The sequence below is a fragment of the Rana temporaria genome, chromosome 3, assembly GCF_905171775.1.
Source record: "Rana temporaria chromosome 3, aRanTem1.1, whole genome shotgun sequence".
Lineage (NCBI taxonomy): Eukaryota > Metazoa > Chordata > Amphibia > Anura > Ranidae > Rana > Rana temporaria.
In genome coordinates, this window is record NC_053491.1 from 220,459,621 (window position 1) to 220,481,518 (window position 21,898).

The 21,898-nt window shown below is 40.4% G+C and overlaps 1 protein-coding gene across 1 annotated transcript in view; it reads left to right on the top strand.

Moving 5' to 3' along the window:
• Positions 1-21,898, top strand: part of LOC120932123 — a 103,927-nt gene that overhangs the window by 67,590 nt on the left and 14,439 nt on the right. Inside the window, exon 5 of the mRNA XM_040344279.1 lies at positions 11,621-11,690. Within this exon, the coding sequence (XP_040200213.1) occupies positions 11,621-11,690 (70 nt within the window). The remainder of the gene's footprint in view (positions 1-11,620; positions 11,691-21,898) is intronic.

A 21,898-nucleotide genomic window follows, 5' to 3' on the forward strand; every position in this document is an offset into this window, starting at 1 on the left:
TTAAGTAACATGCATGGGGATGACTTAAACCTGCACTTGAAGTGGTGCACCTGCAGAATATTCTATAGAAAAAGTAACCTAAAAAAAAAAAATTCTGCTGGCCAGCTATGTGGTTCCCCTAAAGCTCCATAGCAGACTCTTCAATACAAAAATGTTTTTAAAAATTGTGGGGTCCTCCACAAAATTCATAACAGAACCTTATCCAAGATTGCAGCCAGGCAGAGCAGAAAGGGAGGGGACAATAAGGGCCCCAAGTGGTTGATGCCATGATGTGCTAGTATGCACTGAAAGTTGTCATATTATGACAGTATACCTGTCAAACAAAGCCCCCCAGAGCTGAGCTTTCACTGCCTCCGGCACTTCCTTCTTCATTGGGTACTCCATCTGGGTTTGCACTCTCTGGCCACTGAAATGACCAGGTAACAATGAGGTCACTTCCGTACAAGTGCACAGAAGTCACAATCGTGGCACAGCGCTCTCTGCAATCATGGCACAGGCAATGTCCCGTGAATGCAGAGTAAATTGTGCATGCACAAGTAACGACATTGGCCGAAGCCAACATTAATATCTCCAAAACTGGGCCAATTTTAAATATTTCAAAAGGTACTGAAAAGTCATACAATATATAAGCTTTAATATAGGGCAAAGTTTGGTTATCGTAGAGTCCAGCTTTAGATCTCGGGCAATAAATACATTTGAACATGGTGAACTAATGCTTAGCTCCCACAATGCAATAGGAGCTTCTGCTGTAACACTTTGTGCAAGGCAACCTTTAATCCAGCATGATATTGTGGTGGACATAGTCTTTCAATCCTTTATAGTGGAACCGCGCTCTCCATAAAATAACAGTATATAAAGTGTTGTTTGATAATGCTAGTGATTTCAACAACTCCTAATTGTAAATCAATATCCTGCTTTTCAGTTCATATGGAATTTTTCTACTGCCAGGACAGCTACTATCAACACCTATTACAATTGTCTCTCTATACACCATATTAGGTGCTTAAATTAAAATGTCATTCCTGTTTTGGCAAAACTCGAGACGTATATATAACTGTCATACTAGCTATTATGTGAATTTACCTTTCAGTCTGCTACCATTCCATTTCTGTTAAAGCAATTTTCAAATTGCTTAATCTCATTATACTAAAATTTCTAAAGTACCATACTAATACATCATTTTTTTCTCAAGATCCTGATTCCCATGCTTTTGTTCTTTCCCAGCACTATGTTGTGAGCTTGAGTTTGAAGCACATTTAAATCAATATAAACTACAAAAGGAGTCGCGCTATATAATTAATGAATTGCATATGAAAATTAATAAGTGAATAAATATGTGCAAATATAAAGGAAGAGTGGACCCAAATGATCAGAACAAAATCACAAAAAACACTGGGGTCCACAAATACTAGTGAAAGAGGAGGGAAAAAACCCAATAAAAAAAAAAAAAAATTATATATCTTTAAAAAATGTGTACATAGTCCCAAATAGATGGTAAGAAGGAAACCCAAAGTGTTTAGGAGTGATCCACAACGTTGTGATGACTGACACACAGGAGACCTCCACCAACAGTTAACACTGACACTTACCACAGGGTAAGTAAAATACAGCAAAACCGAAATCCAATCGTATTATGACAACAGACTCGCTCTTCTATCCACTGTAGTTTTCCTATTTGACAGCTCAACTCTGTGTGTCCAGATCGGTATGCCACGGGTTCCCAGTCCCAGAAGAAATGCACATCTGGCATGGTGAGAAGGAAGGGTGGAGAGGAGAAGGCGCGGCCTAGGTGAATGACATGCTCTGTGCTCCCTGTGCATAGTCTTTCATTCATTCATCGAGGGGCCCACCAGCTGAGCCTGTTAGAGCTGGCAGCCTCCCGATAACATGGCGGCACAGGACCCTGGTCTTGGCAGAAGAGAAGAGAACCTCAGCTGGACGATCTGCTGAATAGGTCAATATCTGAACTGTGGAGAACCCGCAGCCTGCTATGCCTGAATTCTGGGCATTACCTACTCCTGACCTCTCCGTACCTGCTTTCTTGACCCCTGTGCTCTGTGTATTACATACTCCTGCCCTCTGAACTTCTTGTATTACACATTCCTGAGCCCTGCACTATATACACTGGGTCGGATTCATAAAGAAGATACAACGGCATATCTCCTGATACGCCGTCGTATCTCTGAGTCCGGCCGTCGTATCTATGCGCCTGATTCATAGAATCAGGTTACGCATAGATATGCCTAAGATCCGACAGGTGTTACTGCGTTACACCGTCGGATCTTAAGCTGCAATTCCAGGCTGGCCGCTAGGTGGCGCTTCCATATCTGTTACGTGTCGGATATGCAAATGAGCATTTACGCCGATTCAGAAACGAACGAACGCCCGGCGCTTTTTTCTTACGTCGTTTGCGTTCGACTTTTTCCGGCGGAAAGTTACCCCTGCTATAGCGTTAAGTATAGCCGTCGTTCCCGCGCCGAGTTTTTAATTTTTTATGTTGTTTGCGTAAGTCGTTTGCGAATACGGCCGCACGTAATTTCCGTTAACGTCGTTAACGTCGAAACCAATGACGTCCTTGCGACGTCATTTGGAGCAATGCACGCTGGGTAAATTTGCGGACGGCGCATGTGCTGTTCGATCGGCGCGGGAACGTGCCTGATTTAAATACTACACGCCCCCTAGCCGCGGAATTTGAATTCCGCCGGGGGAATTACGATACGCCGCCGCAACTTTAGAGGCAAGTGCTTTCTGAATAAAGCACTTGCTTCAAAAAATAGCGGCGGCGTAACGTAAATCAGATAGGTTACGCGGATCTAAAGATCCGCTAACCTATCTGAATCTGGCCCACTATGTTTTGTATTACATACTCCTGACTGCTGCAATCTTTATACAACAGTTGCTGGTTGCTAAGTGGACACTGACTATGTTAATAAAGTTCTTTAGGTTAGTCTGTGTTCAGAAAAGCATGTGTAATAGAAAGTTAAATTTTTTACAAATGCTTGTGCTGAGGTTAGTTTGTCTCCATTTAGACTCTTGTTTATGACACAGTAGAGCTGCACGATTCTGGCTAAAACGAAAAAGGGCCTGGTAATGGACTGGGGGGGGAAACCCATGGCGTTTTTTTCAATGATTTTTATCTATACTTCCGGGATTCGGCAAAACATTACAGCCGCAAACAGTTTTAAATGACATTTTTTGTTTTACAAATGTCATTTTGCTGCTCTCATTCATAAAACTATGTGCACTCGCTATGTAAGCAGCCTAACATAGTGCAGGGTGTGGACTCCGCCCCCCTGAGTCTTGATTGTCCAAAGGCACCCTGCCTCTGGCCATTTATGGCTGTCACAGCAGAGCACGCTGTGATTGGCCAAAGCATGCAGGTCAATGCACTGCGATCTTGCAGTGCATTGATGGTCTCGCTGTTCATTATGGGGCAGTCCGCAGGCGCTCGAATTTCCCGCGAATGCCCCATAATGTTCTAATTTTCCATAATGTTCTAAATTCAGTGAACAGACGAACACCCGATGTTCGAGTCGAACATAAATTCGATTTGAACATCAGGCTCATCCCTACACAGAATGCCATGTTGGGGATAAGGTGTACTCATACACACTACAGAAATGCTAATTGCAGGAAAGCAACATTTGAATTGTTTTAAATGTGATGTCATTAGTTGTAGATGATTTATCATTTAAAATAAAACTTAACTTGAAGGAAAACAAATAAAACAATTAAGTCTACTATGTCTTCTGAGCTTCATAAAGCAGGAAAAATGTAAACAAAAAAAAAGAAAAAGAAAAAGATTCTTGTTATTTTTAGTGCCTTTCCCAACTCCTAATTTTTTTGCCCTTACTAACAATGCCAAACCAGAGAAGTGGTTCACACCTCTTGGTTTATTGAGTGATGTTAATAATATTCCAGGTCTTTCTCTGAAGTATAACAGAACTAAACAATAAACTTATTCTCCAAAAATAATCCATCTACATCTACTGTACATCTAATGTTTCTGCCTCCTTGTAATGTTCTCCGTGAGCTCATGAACCTCTCCTTTGTCCTCTCAGACCCTGTACACACAGCCGGGAATCCCGCCAGGAAAAAACTTTGGTTTTCCTGACGGGATTTCTGGCAAGCTTGTCTTTCAAAGCCGTGCCATTCAAAAGAACCGCTTTTTTTTTAATGGCAAGAACGCGGTGACGTCATCAACTTGTATGCTACCACGCATGCGTCGAACTCTTATCGTGCATGCATGGGTTTACCTGGGAAAGGTAAGCATACAGACGACCGATTTTCATACCAAAAGCGGTAACCCCCGAGTCAGACTCGAGCTTGCCTCGCTGGATCCACAGACTGTGTTTACTTACCTTGTCCCTGGATCCAGCGATGCCACCGCGCTGTGTGAGCGAGCGCGACCTCACTCGATTCACACAGCATCCTCCTGTGCCGCCGATCTCCGTTCCCTGCGACATTACGACGCACGGGAGCGGAGATCGGCGCCAAATTAAAAAAGGTAAACAAACACAATACATACAGTATACTATAATCTTATAGATTACAGTACTGTATGTAAAAAATACACACCCACCTTGTCCCTAGTGGTCTGCCCAGTGCCCTACATGCACTTTTATATAATAAAAACTGTTCTTTCTGACTGCAAACTGTAGATTGTCCATAGCAACCAAAAGTGTCCCTTTATGTCAAAAATGGTTTTAGAGCAGCTAGAAAACAGCGATAATAACGTCCATAACGCTATTGACAACGTCCAATAGCGACGAAACGTGCCTGGGAGGATCACGCAGTGACGTCACAACGCCAAGGAGTAGGGCTCCTGTATGCCGGCCGGCAATTTTATTGTTATGCTGATTTTACACGCTCGTTTGTGAGTATATTTTATCCTTTTTTAAATAAAAGTGTATGTCACAGAGTTACGCTATGTGCGCCTCTTTTCTCGTCCATATTTAAACGGTGGAGCTGAGGAATATCACGCTCAGGGGACGGAGGGCTTCCTGGTGAAAGTATTCAAGGATTAAAGGCCTAGGCTGGGTTATAGCCATCTGCCCTAACCGCTTGCCTTCTGGTAAGCGGCTTTTCTTTCCGGTGGAGGGTCACTTTGTGTATATGTGTCACTGGGTGGTGTGGAACGTAGGAGCTACCATTGCCAGGATTGTATCTGAATAACCCGTGACCATACAAGTGCCATCTAATCAACTACGGACCAAATTACACCCTCATAGACTGTGTATCTAAATAGACTGTTTGTGGAGCGGCTTTCTTTTGTTTAATAAATTATAATCACTTGCAGAATTGTGCGATAGCGATTTGTGGGGAAATTCGTCATAAAAAAAAAATAATAATGACAGCAACAATTCTGCAACTGAGCAAATTTCAGTGATTTTGAGTTGATTACATTATTGAATATTTTTTATTATAATTATATTATTATTTGTTATAATTATTTATAATTATTTATTATATTATAATTTATAATTTTGTTTTTAAAAAAATGTCATACCCGGGATGCCTACTAGTCTCTTGTTTGGTCAGATTTAAGTGAGTTATTCCTAAAAATGACAGACCTACAGTATAAAACGCCAAATTTCCTTGCAAATAATGGTACCGCTTTCAGCACCTTTTTTCTGAAAGAATCATACCGCCAGGGAGGTTAAAGGAGTTGTAAAGGAAAAAATTTTTTTGCTGAAATGACTGTTTACAGGCTTTAGAGACATAATAGTTAACTGATTCCTTTTAAAAATGATTAAAAATAGATAAAAATCAATCATATAATGTACCTGCAGTTTCTAGTTTCGTTTTTGCATGTTGTTTCCTGCCTCTGCTGTACAGAGCCACAGAGCCAATACAGGGCAGTTATGGTTTGGAAAACGAAACTGATTGGTGCTGAGGGGTTTTAGACACACAGTAATCACACCTCCTTGAAGTGAGTGACCACAGAGAGAAAGCTCCTAGTACTGTGGTCACCAGGAAACAGACAACCAGGAAGTGTGGAGATCAGAGAAGAATTACAGCAACTTGAGAGCAAAAACGAACAATGAGGACATGAAAACAGCACTGCATTAAGGTAAAGGAAGCTATTAAGATACAAAAAAAAAATCTTTACAAACCCTTTAATATTTTAAGAAAAAAGTAACTGGGCTATGAGCTGATAAAATCAAGATTATGCTAATATAGTTTATTTAAATACTGCAACAAAGTAAACTAGAACAATAGTGAAGCTTACAGCGGCCAATCAGATCTGATGTTTCATTTTCCAGAGAACTGCTTTAGATTAGCAGCCTTGTTTTGTTCCACTTTTCAAAAATGAGCTCCAGTGCCTGGTGTTAGGGGAAGTCTGTAACTAAACTCATAGTAGCATTAAGTAGAAGCTGTACTTTGTTTTGTCAAGATTGAAAATTAAAATTTGCGGATGACAGATGCCTGATGTCTGATGCTTTCCTCAGATCAACAAAAGACAGACCTATAATCTACACTCCTCCTCTACTAATTATTTTATCCTATAAAAAGAGGAATGTTTCTGTTAAAATAATCCATCTTTCTGTTATGCAGAGTAGACAACAAGGCACAAGCATATCACAGTTGCCATCAGCATAAATCTAAAATTAAGGAAGCAGTTAATCAGCCTTTCTCATTTGTGACCCCACAAAGTCATATTTTGTCTTGCAGTGTTATGCATCTGATCAGTCTCAACTGATCAGTGAATCCTTTGTCTTGTTTCAATAATCTCTTATAATGAGACCATTATATTTAAATCCAAAATTTGTATTAAGGCTAATTTAAAGCAGTTCACAACAATAACTGCAATTTTTTGTCGATAGAAAAAATATATATATTTATAGGACCCTTGCATGTGGCACTTCGGCCGTAACAGATGTTAGTATAAGTGGACATCATTGAGATGATCAATAAGAACACAACTTAATGCTTACATTTACATATTTTCTCGATCTCTGATTAATAATTACAGTAATTTGTAGTTTTTTTTGGAATAGAAATAATCTATATTAAAATGAAATACAAATTGACAATGATGTCTTGCAGCTATACCCCTTGCAATACCTTTCAGTTTCCTCCATTCAAATTTGGTTAAATTGATTAGTATGGAAACACTTGTTGAGGTCATCTTTTCCCTTTAATTTACACTTCTATTTATTTTGTTATCTTACTGTGTAGCACTGTAAATAGAACATTTTAGGCACAAACTGCAATATTACGCTGTACTCCCTGCAGTATGGGTAGCTTAGCACCCCTGTAGCACTGGAACTAGAATTGGAGAGAGCCTAGAATGGCTGTCAGATACTACAGATGAGGTTTTGGATGAAGCACAGTTCTTACTATTCTACGGTACTAAAATGTGCTTTTGTTTTAGACCAGGGGTCTCCAAACTATGGCCCTCCAGTTGCTCAGGAACTAAAATTCCCATCATGCCAAGTCATGTCTGTAAAAAACAAGAGGGGAATAGGTTGCGCTACAAAACTCGACACAACCTGACCATTATGCATAAAAGTGCATGAATAGAAAACTAAATATACTGAATGAAATAAAAAATATATGTAAATATTGAGTGAATAAAAAATTACAAAGTAGTCCCTCTGAATAATCATACTGATACCAAGTGTTCAAACAACAAATATAAGAAAAAATGAAAATAAAAAAGATTGTCCAATTTCAAATATATCCAAACAGTGAAAAAAGTAAAAAGATGAAAGAATACAGTCCACCACCGATTCAGATAAGTGTTGATTGAAAGGAGGAATTCCTCAGGGTCACACCCGGGGAAAGGTAAGTGAATGTTCTTACCAGACAAGTTGGACCCCCTGTTAGATGGGGTCAAAAAGGCATGTATATCCAATGATAGGAGATCGTAGGGGCTATAGGCTCCTCAACTTCCAGCTGGTCTTCACACAATCTGTACGGATGGCTGTCTCCTCGGAGCGATCCGCTCTAAACTTGGTATCCCACAGGGAATCACAGAGGGAAAAACAAACGGAGGCTCGAGATGGTGAAGTACCAAAAAACTGGGTTTTTTAAAAAAAAAAAGTGTAACATGTACACTAGAACGGTTTTAAGATTGCCGGCAGAAAATAACATAAAAAACAAACGTACACCTGTGCTTCCGGGGTCACGTTAACCCGGTGACGTCAATGTGTGGCTCCGACCCTGACATGTTTCGTCATACATGACGTTATCAAAGGGCACGGGCGACGCACTGAACGTTCACCTTACATATACCCACGGAGGAGCAACCAAGCCTCACTCTCATGTAGCAGTAACCAATGACAATCCGCTGCATTCTTCCAAATAGGAAATGCCAAGAATATCCGAGAACGGGAACCAGAGACACCGGAAGTAACATAATAAGCACTGGTCACTGGAACACAGATAGGAATATCCTGTGTAAACCGGACCAAGTCCAACTTCACTAAAGGTCGTCCCTACCCGATCTCCAATCCTCGAGCGCTTACAAATTTGGATATCAGCCTAGCCACAATAATACTGCCTATCACTATACATGTAAATAGTTAACAAGTTGTATATAAGCAGATACCCAACAATTAATATATTCATCATAATGATGAATATATTAATTGTGGTTATCTGCTTATATGTAACTTGTTAACTATTTACATGTATAGTGATAGGCAGTACCCCTGTTTTAGACAAAACAGAGAGATTTCCCATCGCTTCATGTCGTCACAGCGTTAGAGCAGAAATCTTCCCAAAAGGAATGAAAACAGAGGGGTGATTTACGAAAGGCAAATAGACTGTTCACTTTGCAAGGCAATTCACCCCAGATTGTAGTAAAAGAGGTGAATCTCGGCTGACTTCCATCATCCAATCATGTGCAAGTGTAGCCAAGTCCCGGACCTCTCCAGGCCTAATGGTGACCTCCAGAGTTAGGAACAGCTGATAACCTTCTGTGTAGAGTGGGTTATGAGGTATGGTGGGTGCAGTGTAAGGTAGATTTCTTTCCTTCCCTCTTGGAGGAAAAACCCTCCAAGAAAAGTTGGAAATGTAGGGCATCACTGAGACGAGGGGAGGATGTTGCCTTTGGATGCAGGATCCACCGTAATTCTCTCTACACTGGAGGCATGCTCGACAAGGGCAACTACTGGATCCAGAGTCTGAACTGTTTTTAAACTTGACGTGGCTGATAAGTATAGTAGCTTAAGTGTTTATGTAAGTTTGCTACACATCAGTATGTGTCGGTACTTAAATATTTCTTTTTTGTTATCTATAATGTTCAATATGCTTTATCATTAGACTTCTTAACTTTGTCATTGCCCCTGTGGAAGAGTTATTTAAAGCAGGGTTTCAACCAGAATTAGCATTTTTTAAATGTATGTCCTTTCATTCTGCGTTTTTATAATATAAATCCGGTCACTTACTATTTTACAACCCGCCGCCGCTCCGCATAGTTATTCAAAAAAGATAGTTTATGAAACTATGTTCACACCGTTGTCATTTTGCTTGCGGGCATTGTGAAGCCCACAAGCACTTACTTCCTGGAAGTCTTGGATGGGGAGTTATAATGGGGGAGCACACTGCATCCTGGGAAATGATGACACACATTTACCAGGAGCATTAACGTGCTGAGGAGCCGAAGGAGATGATGTCAGAATCCTAGGTGATTCCAAAGGCAGATTTCGTGGGACCGCATAGCAACAGGCATTTCCAGGTGAGTAAAAAAAAAAAAATGTTTTTTTTTTTTTTTCTTTTTTAGGTCTAATGAGCACAATAATACTTTTTAAATTGTCTAGTATGGGCATTTGTGTCACAATACTGGTGGGGTGGAATTAGAAGTCAGTGACATACAATTCCCATAAAGTAAAAGTATTTCAACAGTGTATTTGGTGCTTGCTTGTTCTTGAGATTTAATTATTTAACCACTTCAATACCAGGCACTTACGCATCTTCCTGCCCAAGCCGATTTTCAGCTTTCAGCGCTGTCGCAATTTGAATGACAATTGCACGGTCATGCTACATTGTACCCAAATAAAATTTTTATCATTTTGTTCACAGAAATAGGGCTTTCTTTTGGTAGTATTTGATCACCTCTGCGATTTTTATTATTTGCGCAACAACTAAAAAAATACTGAAAAGTTTGAAAAAAATAAAGTTTTTATATTTTTCTGTTAATTTTTTTGGAAATTAGTAAGTTTTCTTCTTCAATTACAGGCACTGATATGCCTGCACTGATGGGCACTGATAAGGCAGCACTGATGGGCGCAGATGAGGTGGCACCAATGAGGTGGCACTGATGGGCACTGATGATGGTCACTGATTGGCGTCACTGATGGGCACTGATAGGCGACACTGATGGGCACTGATAGGCGGCGCTGGTATGCGGCACTGATGGGCACTCATAGGCGGCACTGATGGGCACTCATAGGCGGCACTGATGGGTACTTATGGGTGGCACTGATAGGTGGCACAGATGGGCACTGATGGGCATGGATGGTCACTGAGAGGTGGCACTGATGAACACTGAGGGGTGGCACTGATAAAACTGATGGTGGCATTGCTGGGCATCATGTTGCCAGTCAGTGCCCATATGTGGGCACTGATTGGCATCTATTGCGAATATTTTTTAACATGTGGATGGTCATGGGGTAAATACCTGGCACGGTGCATATGTCCATTCTTGTCCTATCCTTCCTTCTTGTGTACCTTTAGTCTATTGGCATCCTTTGGTTATGATGTTACTTGTCTGACTAGGGCTGTGGATAAGGGGCTACCACTGGTCCTCCTGTATCGGGCCTGGGCAAGCAGGTGGGCCCAGACAGCAAGGGGAATCAGATGTGGGCAGGGAGAGTGATCAGTGCATCTGGGGGGGGGGGGGATTTATCAACTACTAGAACCAATCCCCTGTATGGCTCACTCTGCAGAATCTGAAAGCTGGCTTCTTCTCTCCCTCTCACCAACTTTCAGCTGCTGCAGAGAGAGCCATACAGGGGACCAGTTCCAGTAATTGCTCCCCTGCTACACCAATCACCCTCCCTGTGCACCATACATGTTCTCCTGCTGCCCAGGCCCCTCTGTGTGCCCACCTACCTTCGCAGTGCTGCCAGCTTCCCTCCCCTCCTTCCTACTCACTGTGTTCATCCATAACTGAAGCATAGTAAACTGTGTTTAGGTTGGTTGTATGGGCCCCCGTAGTTTCTAACAGCAGCCCTCTGTCTGACCACATACCCTGATGAACCAAGATTGAAAAGTAGAGCTTCCTCGCGCAGTTTTGCATGTAAAATAATGGTGTTTGTATTCTGAGCCATAAGTAGTGGACTACCGATAAGGTGACTAGGTAGTCACTCTCTAATAGGCCAATCTCCCACAGACCCACATGATCGGTCTCATTTTAGCAAGTAAGTAATCTAACAAACTTGTGAAAGGTAGGTATATTTTATGACAGTCTTTGTAACATGTCAGCCTTAGGTCCTTTCCCATTTCCTCCTTACTTGCTTTAAAAGTTCCTTGCTGAGAATTAGTAATGAAGCCACACGGGTAACCAGTGTTGACAACTGCAGTTCTCGAGAAAAAAGTTTAATGCACAAAAAATATATATAAACCTAAAGCTAATTATTATTCTTTCTCTTTAACAAATGTTTTCCAGCTCCTTCATGAGATCGTTAATTGACCATATGGATTTCAAAGCTTTGGAGTTAAAAATGTGTAAGGCCAAGGTAAGTAGGATAAAACTACCCATTATAGAAATGTATGGCAATAGTGCTGCAAATTAATATGTCAATTGCAATAAACGCATAAATTTAATTATTATGGTTTTCATGATATATTAAATTTAACTTAAACTGAGCACCTGCCATAACCATCCAATGAAGCTACATCATTTAAAACCTAAAAACATTAATTTAATAGCGGCAGACTGACTTACTGAGATAGATTAATAACAAATAAAAACCAATCAAGTGCCACTTTTTATCATTTTAGGGTAGTCAAAACAGTGCAAACTACACAGTCTATTTTATTTACAGTGGATATAATAAAGTCTACACACCCCTATTAAAATGTCAGGTTTCTGTGATGTTAAAAAATGAGACAAAGATAAATCATTTCAGAACTTTTTCCACCTATAATGTGTCTTATAAACTGTACAACTCAATTGAAAAAAAAAAAAAAAATCTTTTAGGGGGCGGAAGTAAAAATAAAATAAATAAATAATGTGGTTGCATAAGTGTGCACACCCTCTTATAACTGGAGATGTAGCTGTGTTCAGAATTAAGAAATCACATTTAAACTCATTTAAATAGGAGTCAGTACACACCTGCCATCATTTAAAGTGCCTTTTGATTAACCCCAAATAAAGTTCAACTGTTTTAGTAGGTCTTTCCTGACATTTTCTTAGTTGCATTCTACAGCAAAAGCCAAAGTCCACAGAGGACTTCCAAGGCACCAGAGGGATCTCACTGTTAAAAGGTTTCAGTCAGGAGAAGGGTACAAAATAATTTCCAAGGCATTAGATATAACTTGCAACACAGTAAAGACCGCCATCATCAAGTGGAGAAAATTTGGCACAACAATGACATTACTGGACGTCCCTCCAAAATTCATGAAAAGATGAGAAGAAAACTGGTCAGGAAGGCTGCCAAGAGGTCTACAGCAACATTAAAGGAGCTTCAGGAATATTTGGCAAGTACTGGCTGTGTGGTACATGTGACAACAATGTACAAACCATCCGAGCTAAATTTTGCTAAATCTAAAGTCCCCCAAAAGCATGTGGGAAAATGTGTTAGGATCTGATGAAACCAAGGTTGAACTTTTTGGCCAAAATTCCAAAAGATATGTTTGGTGCAAAAACAACCCTGCACATCACCAAAAGAACACCATACCCACCGTGAAGCATGGTGGTGGAAGCATCATGCTTTGGGTCGGTTTTTCTTCAGCTGGAACATGGGCCTTAGTCAAGGTAGAGGGAATTATGAACAGATCCAAATACCAGTCAATATTGGCACAAAACCTTCAGGCTTCTGCTAGAAAGCTGAACATGACAACGACCCAAAGCATACATCCAAATCAACAAAGGAATGGTGAAGAAAATTACAGTTTTGTAATGGCCCAGCCAGACCCCAGACCTGAATCTGATTGAAAAACTGTGGGGTGATCTGAAGAGGGCTGTGCATAGGAGAGTGTTTTTGCATGGAAGAGAGGGAAAATATTGCCATGTCAAGATGTGCCATGCTGACAGACTCATAACCAAAAAGACTGCTGTAATACAATCAAAAGGTGCTTGAACAAAGTATTAGTTTAATCACTTATGGATCACTTATGGAGTCTCGTTTTGAGATTTGGTGTTTACAAGTTAAAATATTTTTTTTTGCTAGAAAATTACTTAGAACCCCCAAACATTATATATATTTTTTTCTAACACCCTAGGGAATAAAATGGTGTTCATTGCAATAATTTCTGTCACACCGTATTTGCACAGCGGTCTTACAAGCACACTTTTCTGGAAAAAATACACTTTTTTAATTAAAAAATAAGACAACAGTAATGTTAGCCCAATTATTTTTTTTTATATTGTGAAAGATGAGTTAGGCCGAGTAAATTGATAACCAATATGCCACGTTTCAAAACTGCACCCACTCGTGGAATGGCGACAAACTTTTACCCTTAAAAATCTCCGTAGGCGATATTTAAAAAATTCTACATGTTGCATGTTTTGAGTTACAGAGAAGGTCGAGGGCTAGAATTATTGCTCTCGCTCTAACGATCGCAGCGATACCACACATGTGTGGTTTGAACATCGTTTTCATATGCAGGCGCTCATCACGTATGTGTTCGCTACTGCACGTGAGCTTGGCGGGACAGGCGCGTATTTATTTTACTATTTATTTTTTATTTCTACACTGTTCTTTTAAAACAAATTGTGTCACTTGTATTCCTATTACAAGGAATGTAACCATTAGGGATGAGCCGAACACTCCCCCATTCGGTTTGCACCAGAAACTTCGAACGGACCGACCGTTCGCGCGAACATTTAGAACCCCATTGATGTCTATGGGACTCGAACGTTCGAATTCAAAAGTTCTAATTTTAAAGCCTAATATGCAAGTTATTGTCATAAAACGTCTTTGAGAACCCGGGTCTTGCCCCAGGGAACATGTATCAATGGAAAAAAAGTTTTAAAAACGGTCGTTTTTTCTGGAGCAGTGATTTTAATGATGCTTAAATAAAAATAAATAAAAATAAAAAATACCTTTAAATATTGTACCTGCTGGGTGTCTATAGTATTCCTGTTAAGAACTGTCCCTGCACAAAATGAGATTACTATAAGAAAAAAGTAATTTAAAACTGCTTGCGTCTTTAATGTAATGTCTGGTCCCTGCAATATGGATGAAAATTATTGAGAAAAATAGCACAGCCACAGAGGACACGGGCAGTACATACCGAGTAGCTATAGGTGGAAACTACAGAGGACAAAGGCAGTACACACACCACGTAGCTTTATGGTGCACACTGCAGAGGACACAGGCAATACACCATGTGAGAATACTGCAGCTATCACTATCACCTGCCTGCCAGTAAATTAGGAAGAGCTGATCTAGCTAAACTATACAGTGTATAAATATATATACAACACCTGGGATGCATATATATCCTCTCCACACTGTAACTTTAACTGACTAGCCTGCCTGCCTGCTCTATCTACCTACTAAAAATGACACTCTCTCTCTCTGTCTTCTCTCTTTTAACCACCGCAACACACTACACAAGGCCGACCTGCAGGCGGCCTTTTATAGTGTGGGGCGTGTACTAAACCCCCTGAGCCATAATTGGCCAAAGCCACCCTGGCTTTGGCCAATTATGGCTCTCAGTTTTTTGCGCGCTGTGATTGGCCAAGCATGCGGGTCATAGTGCATGCTTGGCCAATCATCAGCCAGCAATGCACTGCGATGCCGCAGTGAATTATAGGCTGTAAAATGTAACTCGAATTTGGCGCGAACACCCCAAAACGTTTGTAATTCGATGAACGATCGAACATACGATGTTCGAGTCGAATATGAGTTTGACTCGAATACGAAGCTCATCCCTAGTAACCATCCCTTGTAATAGAAAAAAAGCATGACAGGATCTCTTAAATATGAGATCTGGGGTTAAAAAGACCTCAGGTCTCATATTTACACTAAAAAGTGATGTTTTGACATTGTTTCCCCCCTGCAATGGTATGAAGCCGTGTGGGAGCCATCTTTCCCTCACTCAGCTCCATACCACTGAGAGGACAGGACCCGATCGCCCCTCCGCCGCTGCCGGCAGCTCATGGTAAGCAGAGGGCACCGGAGAGTGCGTCACTGAGACCACTTTTATCTAAAAGCCGGCCACCCGCTGAAGAAGTGGATACCGGGGTTATGGCAGCTAGCTGCTGTCATAACAACAGTATTCCACTTCAAACAGCCGACGTATAATGACGACGGGCGGTTGGCAAGTGGTTAAGGGTATGCACACTTATGCAACCATATTATTTTATTTTTATTTACCTCCACCTAAAAGATTTCAGTTTGTTGTTCAACTGAGTTGTACAGTTTATAGGTCACATTAAAGGTGGAAAACGTTCTCATTTTTTTACACCACAGGAACCTGTGTGTGTATGTGTATATATATATATATATATATATATATATATATATATATATATATATATATATATATATATATATATATATATATATATATATATATATATATATATACTGTATATACTTCTCAAAGTACAAATATTATTTAATCTACAATATATGCCAAGAACGTGTTGCTGCCTATATATAACATCTGGGCTAAAGCATACAAGATGCATTATGTTAATTAGATTTTTCATTAAATTCCATAACATTTTTGAGCGTGAATAATAATAAATAAAATATAAAAAAAATTAAAGTATTTCAGTCAATGAAGGCTGAAAAGTGAACTGGAAAGTATGCCCTCGGGATTCTAAATCGGAATGTGATGAACAATACCAGCTCCAGCTCTAGTGTTGGTACGGCCATGCCATGAAGCCAATGAGGGCAATGGTGCGCTGCTGCCTAATATTATGCATGCTGTTCACTAGCATATGTTTTTTGTCCTGGATTCATGCTGCATGTCACAAAGAGAAGGATGCTTGGCAGCCTTTAAACAGCTTTTTTGTGAGTGTATGTGTACTTTGTGGGGGAAGGGACTAGGGATGGGGACAGAGGACAAAGACAGCATTTAAACTGATTTCCTTGGGGAGTTTTTGAAAGGCAAATGTAATTGTTTAAATTAAATTTGAGGCCCTGCCTAAAATCTTTTTCCTAGTACTATGGCCTCAACAATATAACTTTGTAGACATTTTGCTTAACTTTTGTTTTATTATTACAGAGCTGAGGATTATTTAGACTTTTCAACTGTTTTGTCAACCTGTCTTTACTGAGGGTCAAATATATCAACATTACAAATATCCACTTATATTAAAAATATATTCAGTTGTGCAAAAAAAAAAAAAAAACCTTTTAAAGATATATATATATATTTTAAATGTTATATAATATTGTTCTTCTGTTAAGAATGTTGTCAGCAACATGCCAGAGATTAACCAGTTGTGATAACTTCATACGTTTAAGAAAAAAAATGCTATAAAACAGGTAGTCTATAAACATGTGTAAAGTAATATGTAAACATATCTAAACTCAAATCTTTAGTGCCAGTATACACCAGAACACATTCCATGTGCAACTCCAGCAATGTGTTAAATACACACTGTGGGGTAAATTTACTAAATGCAAACCCCCTTTGCACTACAAGTGCACTTGGAAATGCAGTCGCTGTAGATCTGAAGGGAAGATCTGAAATGAGGGGAAGCTCTGCTGATTTTATCATCTAATCAGGTGCAAGCTAAAATGCTATTTTTTATTTTCCTTGCATGTCCCTCTGCAGATCTACAGCGACTGCACTTCCAAGTGCACTTGTAGTGCAAAGTGGATTTGCCTTTCGTAAATAACCCCCACGGTGTGTGCAATCTGCTGCGGGTGTCAATATATTCTTAACCACTTCAGCCCTGGAAGATTTGGCTGCTCAATGACCAGACCATTTTTTGCAATACGGCCCTGCGTCTCTTTAACTGACAATTGCACGATCGCGTGTTCTTTTGGTGGTATTTGATCATCTCTGCAGTTTTTATTTTTTGCGCTATAAACAAAATAAGAGCGATAATTTTGAAAAAAAAAAAATATATATATTTTGTACTTTTTGCTATAATAAATATCCCCATTTTTTTTTTAAAAAAGCAATTTTTTTCCTCAGTTTAGGCCGTTATGTATTCTTCTACATATTTTTAGTAAAAAAAATCGCAATAAGTGTATATTGATTGGTTTGTGCAAAAGTTATAGGGCCAGATTCAGAAAGATCAGCGGATCTTTCTGCTGGCGTAACGTATGTCATTTACGTTACGCCGCCGCAAGTTTTTCAGGCAAGTGCTTTATTCACAAAGCACTTGCCTGTAAAGTTGAGGCGGCGTAGCCTAAAGCACCCGGCGGAATTCAAATTCGGCGGGTAGGGGGCGTGTATCATTTAAATGAAGCGTGTCCCCGCACCAAACGAACTGCGCATGCGCCGGCCGCGACTGAATCCCAGTGCGCATGCTCCAAATCACGTCACTACTTGTCAATGAAAGCGACGTGAGCGTAACTTACGCCCAGGTCAATTGTGAATCGACTTACGCAAACAACATAAATTACATCTGTCCCGACATCCATACCTAACATTGGCTGCGCCTCACTATAGCAGGGGTAACATTACGCCGGGCGTAAGTCTTACGCAAACGACGTAAACAGATACGGCGGCCTGGCGTTCGTTCATGAATCAGCGTATTTGCTCATTTGCATATTTAACAACGGGAACGGCACCTAGCAGCCAGCGTAAATATGCATCTAAGATACGACGGTGTAAGTGCCTTACGCCGGTCGTATATTAGCAACATTTAAGCGTATCTTATTATGAGCATACGCTAAAATTTGCGCGGGCTCAGATTAGGACTTACGACGGTGTATCTAGTGATACGCCCGTCGTAAGTCTTTCTGAATCTGGCCCATAGCGTCTACAAAATAGGGAATAGATTTTTATTTTTTTATATATTTTTTACTAGTAGTGACGGTGATTTTTATCAGTCTCCTCTCCCCTGAAAGAACTGGGATCTGTGTGTTTACACACACAGACCTGGTTCTCACTCTATCACGAGCGATCGCAGGTGCCCAGCGGTCACCGTGCCCGCCGGGCACTCGCATCGGCCCCGGCGGCGCCCTTAGTGGGCAAAAGGTGACGCGACATAAGGTAACGTCACTTCGCCCAGCCGTGCCATTCTGCTGCAGTAAAACTGCAGCGGCTGGTCGGCAACCAGTTAATGAAACCCCACAGGCAATGTGTTTACCTGCACCAGATCGCATGGTACCACAGTATGCATTTTTGAAATGAATACATGCACTACTTTTTGTGCTATCCAGTGCAATTTTTGGCCATTCAACAGAATCTAATGAAAATTGCACCGCAATGAATCATACCGGAATCGCACAAGAACACATTCCTTTGTGATTTAGGTGTGAACCAGCCCCTGGGTGACAACGCTTACTCAGTTCAGCTGCAGCATTGTCATCAAAGTAAAAGAATACTGTATAGCTGTAATAAAAAAAAAAAAAGTAATCTTGTTTTATTTACAGTACCCTGCAAAACTGGGTACTTTTTGTAAGAGCTTTGATGTACTGTAAAGTATAGTAACATACTATAGTATGAATGTGTAACACCAAGTTTGACAAGTACGGTATTGTCATTTTGGCCTTAAGATGAATGTTGTCAGTGATTCCTTAAAGTTGAATTGGTTGTTTACCACAAAAATAGAAGTGTATTTTCTACATGATTAGAGAAATACATTTATTTTATCAAAAAAAATCGTAGATGTATTATCCAAATCACTGGATAGTTTTTGTAATTTTTTTTCCTCAACAAAGTTTTATTACATTTTTCAATATAAATGCCAAAACAGACATGCATTCATTTTTACCATGCATATTAGTCACAGTGCAACACATCTGCCAATTTCAACATTATAGGACCGCTTGCATGTTACAGTAGTGCAGAAAAAAAGAATGTTACCCCAACATTTCCTATTCCTGATATGAGCTTGTGTTAAAAAGTATCCAATTTTTTTTTGTATTTCTTCCTTTGTGTGAAATACCTGGTGATCCTGAAGTTCCCTTGCTCTCCTATTTGAAACTGACTACACTAGGTATGAGAGCACATCCATCTCGGTGTGGTCAGTTCTCTCGCTGTGCTGTGAGAACACCCTGCTTGTCCTCCAATGGTCAGACTTGTGCTGACACGCCCCTCTTGCACAGCCAATTACTGGAAAGATCAGTGTGCTGTAGTTTCTCCATCACCACCTCTGCCTTTTATGCAGTTGAGAACAGAGGTCACGTTATAAAACAACAATCAACAATTAACTTACAAAACAAAAAGGTATTTATAACAATATATTTTATATACCGTATTTATCGGCGTATACCGCGCACTTTTTTCCCCTTAAAATAAGGGGAAAATCGTGGGTGCGCGATATACGCCGATCCCCGCTTCCCGCGCTGTGTTTGAACGCCGCCGCCGACATATACTGAGCGCAGTACACTCCGGTACACTCTGCCAGGCTCGGATCCCCTCGCGGTCACGCCCTACACAGGTGATGGATTGGGGGTTAAGAAATGAAGAAAAGATCTTATAAACTTGTTTGAAACATTTAATTCTGTAGCCATCTGGGAGAGGGCCCTTCCTATTAGGCATGGGAAGTCCCCTTGGAACTTTTCTCCTGATATGTGTGCCTCCATGTTTTTTTCACGTCAGAGGAAATCTTTGCAATGTTAGAGTCGGATAAGTATGTTGAGACGTATGTTCCCCTGTTATGAAATGCAGTGTAATACTGTAATACATAGGACGAATATTACACAGCTTTGATAATATTGGGCAAATGTTCTTCAGGAGAAGTGTATATTTCCTTGAATGTTTTTAATACAGGGGATACATTTCTAGTCCATTGGTGTCATAGAGCTGTGGCTAACAATTTTACTGAATTTTTTCCTGCCTCACTGTATTATTGGTCAATTCTGTGGAGTGCTCTTTTGGTGTCAAGAGTAGGAGATCTGTGAGCTTGGTTAAGTCACTTTTGGCCAAATTCTCCTTCTGTAGAGTCTCTATCTCTAGTCTAGTGATGCATTTGAGTAAGGCATCCTTCTGATCCCAAAGTTGGTGCCTCAATTTGGTGTCTTGGGCTATTAGTTAAGCTCACATGTACAGTATGCTTTAAGTGTTTCCCACAGCACAGAGGGAGATACAGAGCTATCCTCATTATCTTTGAAAGTCATGTAGGAGAGTTTCATTTAATCTACAAGTGTAAGATTTTGTGGTACAGTTGTTGTAAATGGTTTGAATCTGCTTGTGTTTTTGTGCTAACTTTATCCTAAATTAGCTTCCTGAAAAAGTGCAGTTTACTCTGCGATTTACATAAATCGTTTTTCATTGTTAATACAACACTTTGGTAGCACATGAAGGAGTATTGGTTGGATTTTCTTTCGGGAAACAACTTAGATACTTAGACGAATGGAAAATACGTTTCTGAGGGACTGTGATCAATATGTGTCAAAGGACTCGGATGTATAGGAGACACTATTGATATCAAAATCCTTTAGTAAAACCATTTTTTTCAAGATTAAAGTGGCCAATGGCTCCCCTCTTCAGTCAATCACAGCCAGTTAGGAGGGAGCAGGGGGCGGCGCCCAGCCTCATTCTGATTGTCTTATGGACGCAGAGAGCGGGCTCGGGAGTGAGCATGCACGGTGCCCCCATAGCAAGCCACTTGCTATGGGAGCACTCAGGGAAGAGGAGGGGGACCTGAGAAAAGAAGGATCAGGGCTGCTCTGTGCAAAACCATTGCACAGAGCAGGTAAGTATAACATGTTTGTTATTTATTTTTTTATAAAAAAAACTATAATATCACTTTAATTGTAGGGGTGACAGAACCGTTCAACCTGGCAGCTTTGTGACCCTATAGACGCATATGTAACACCAACCTATTTATGCTAAATTACAACAGCTCTTCTCTGCTTGATTTCTCAAAGGTAGGCACCTGGCCGTTGAGATCATATGTGATCAGTTTGTGGTAGTTTGTACATTCCTATGGATATCTTAAATCTCCAGGATCCCAAAATGCATACTCAGCTCCCTACACACTTTCCTGTTCTTTCTATGCCCTGCCACTTCTTTTTACTTAAAAAAAAAATGACAGTCACTTAACTTACAGTATACTTAGTTGTACATCCAGCATCAGTCTGATTGTGAAATAGAATGGCATACACACATTACACATCTGTGATATGTGCCACTGCTATGGGACTTATCATCCCTGCATGTTATGTTCCCTACTAGGGCTTGAAGCATGGTGATGGTACTTTCTACAGCCAAAAGGACTAAATGAGGTGTGGTCATGACTGACCGTGAAGAGAGGAAGAGGTTCACTGACACCGGGTACCATTCAACCCCAGATGTGGAATGGTGGCTAGGGATTAGAAGCAAATGAGTGAGTGAATGAGTGAGTGAAAAACTTATATAGCGCTGCACATGCGAACTGAATCACCTCTGGGCGCTTGTTTGACCATTTCTCCTTTAACCTCAAAAGAGATGGGTTTTGATCTTTCTCCTGAAGGCCATGTGGTTCTCCTCCGACCGAATGGAGGTTGGTAAAGTGTTCCAAAGTCGATGGCCTTGGACAGCAAATCTTCTTTCTCCTTTGGACTTGTATCTGGTTTTGGGGATTTGGAGTAGATTTTGGTTGGAGGATCGCAGAACGCGATTGGGGTTGTAAGCCTTTAGTTTTTCGCATAGATAT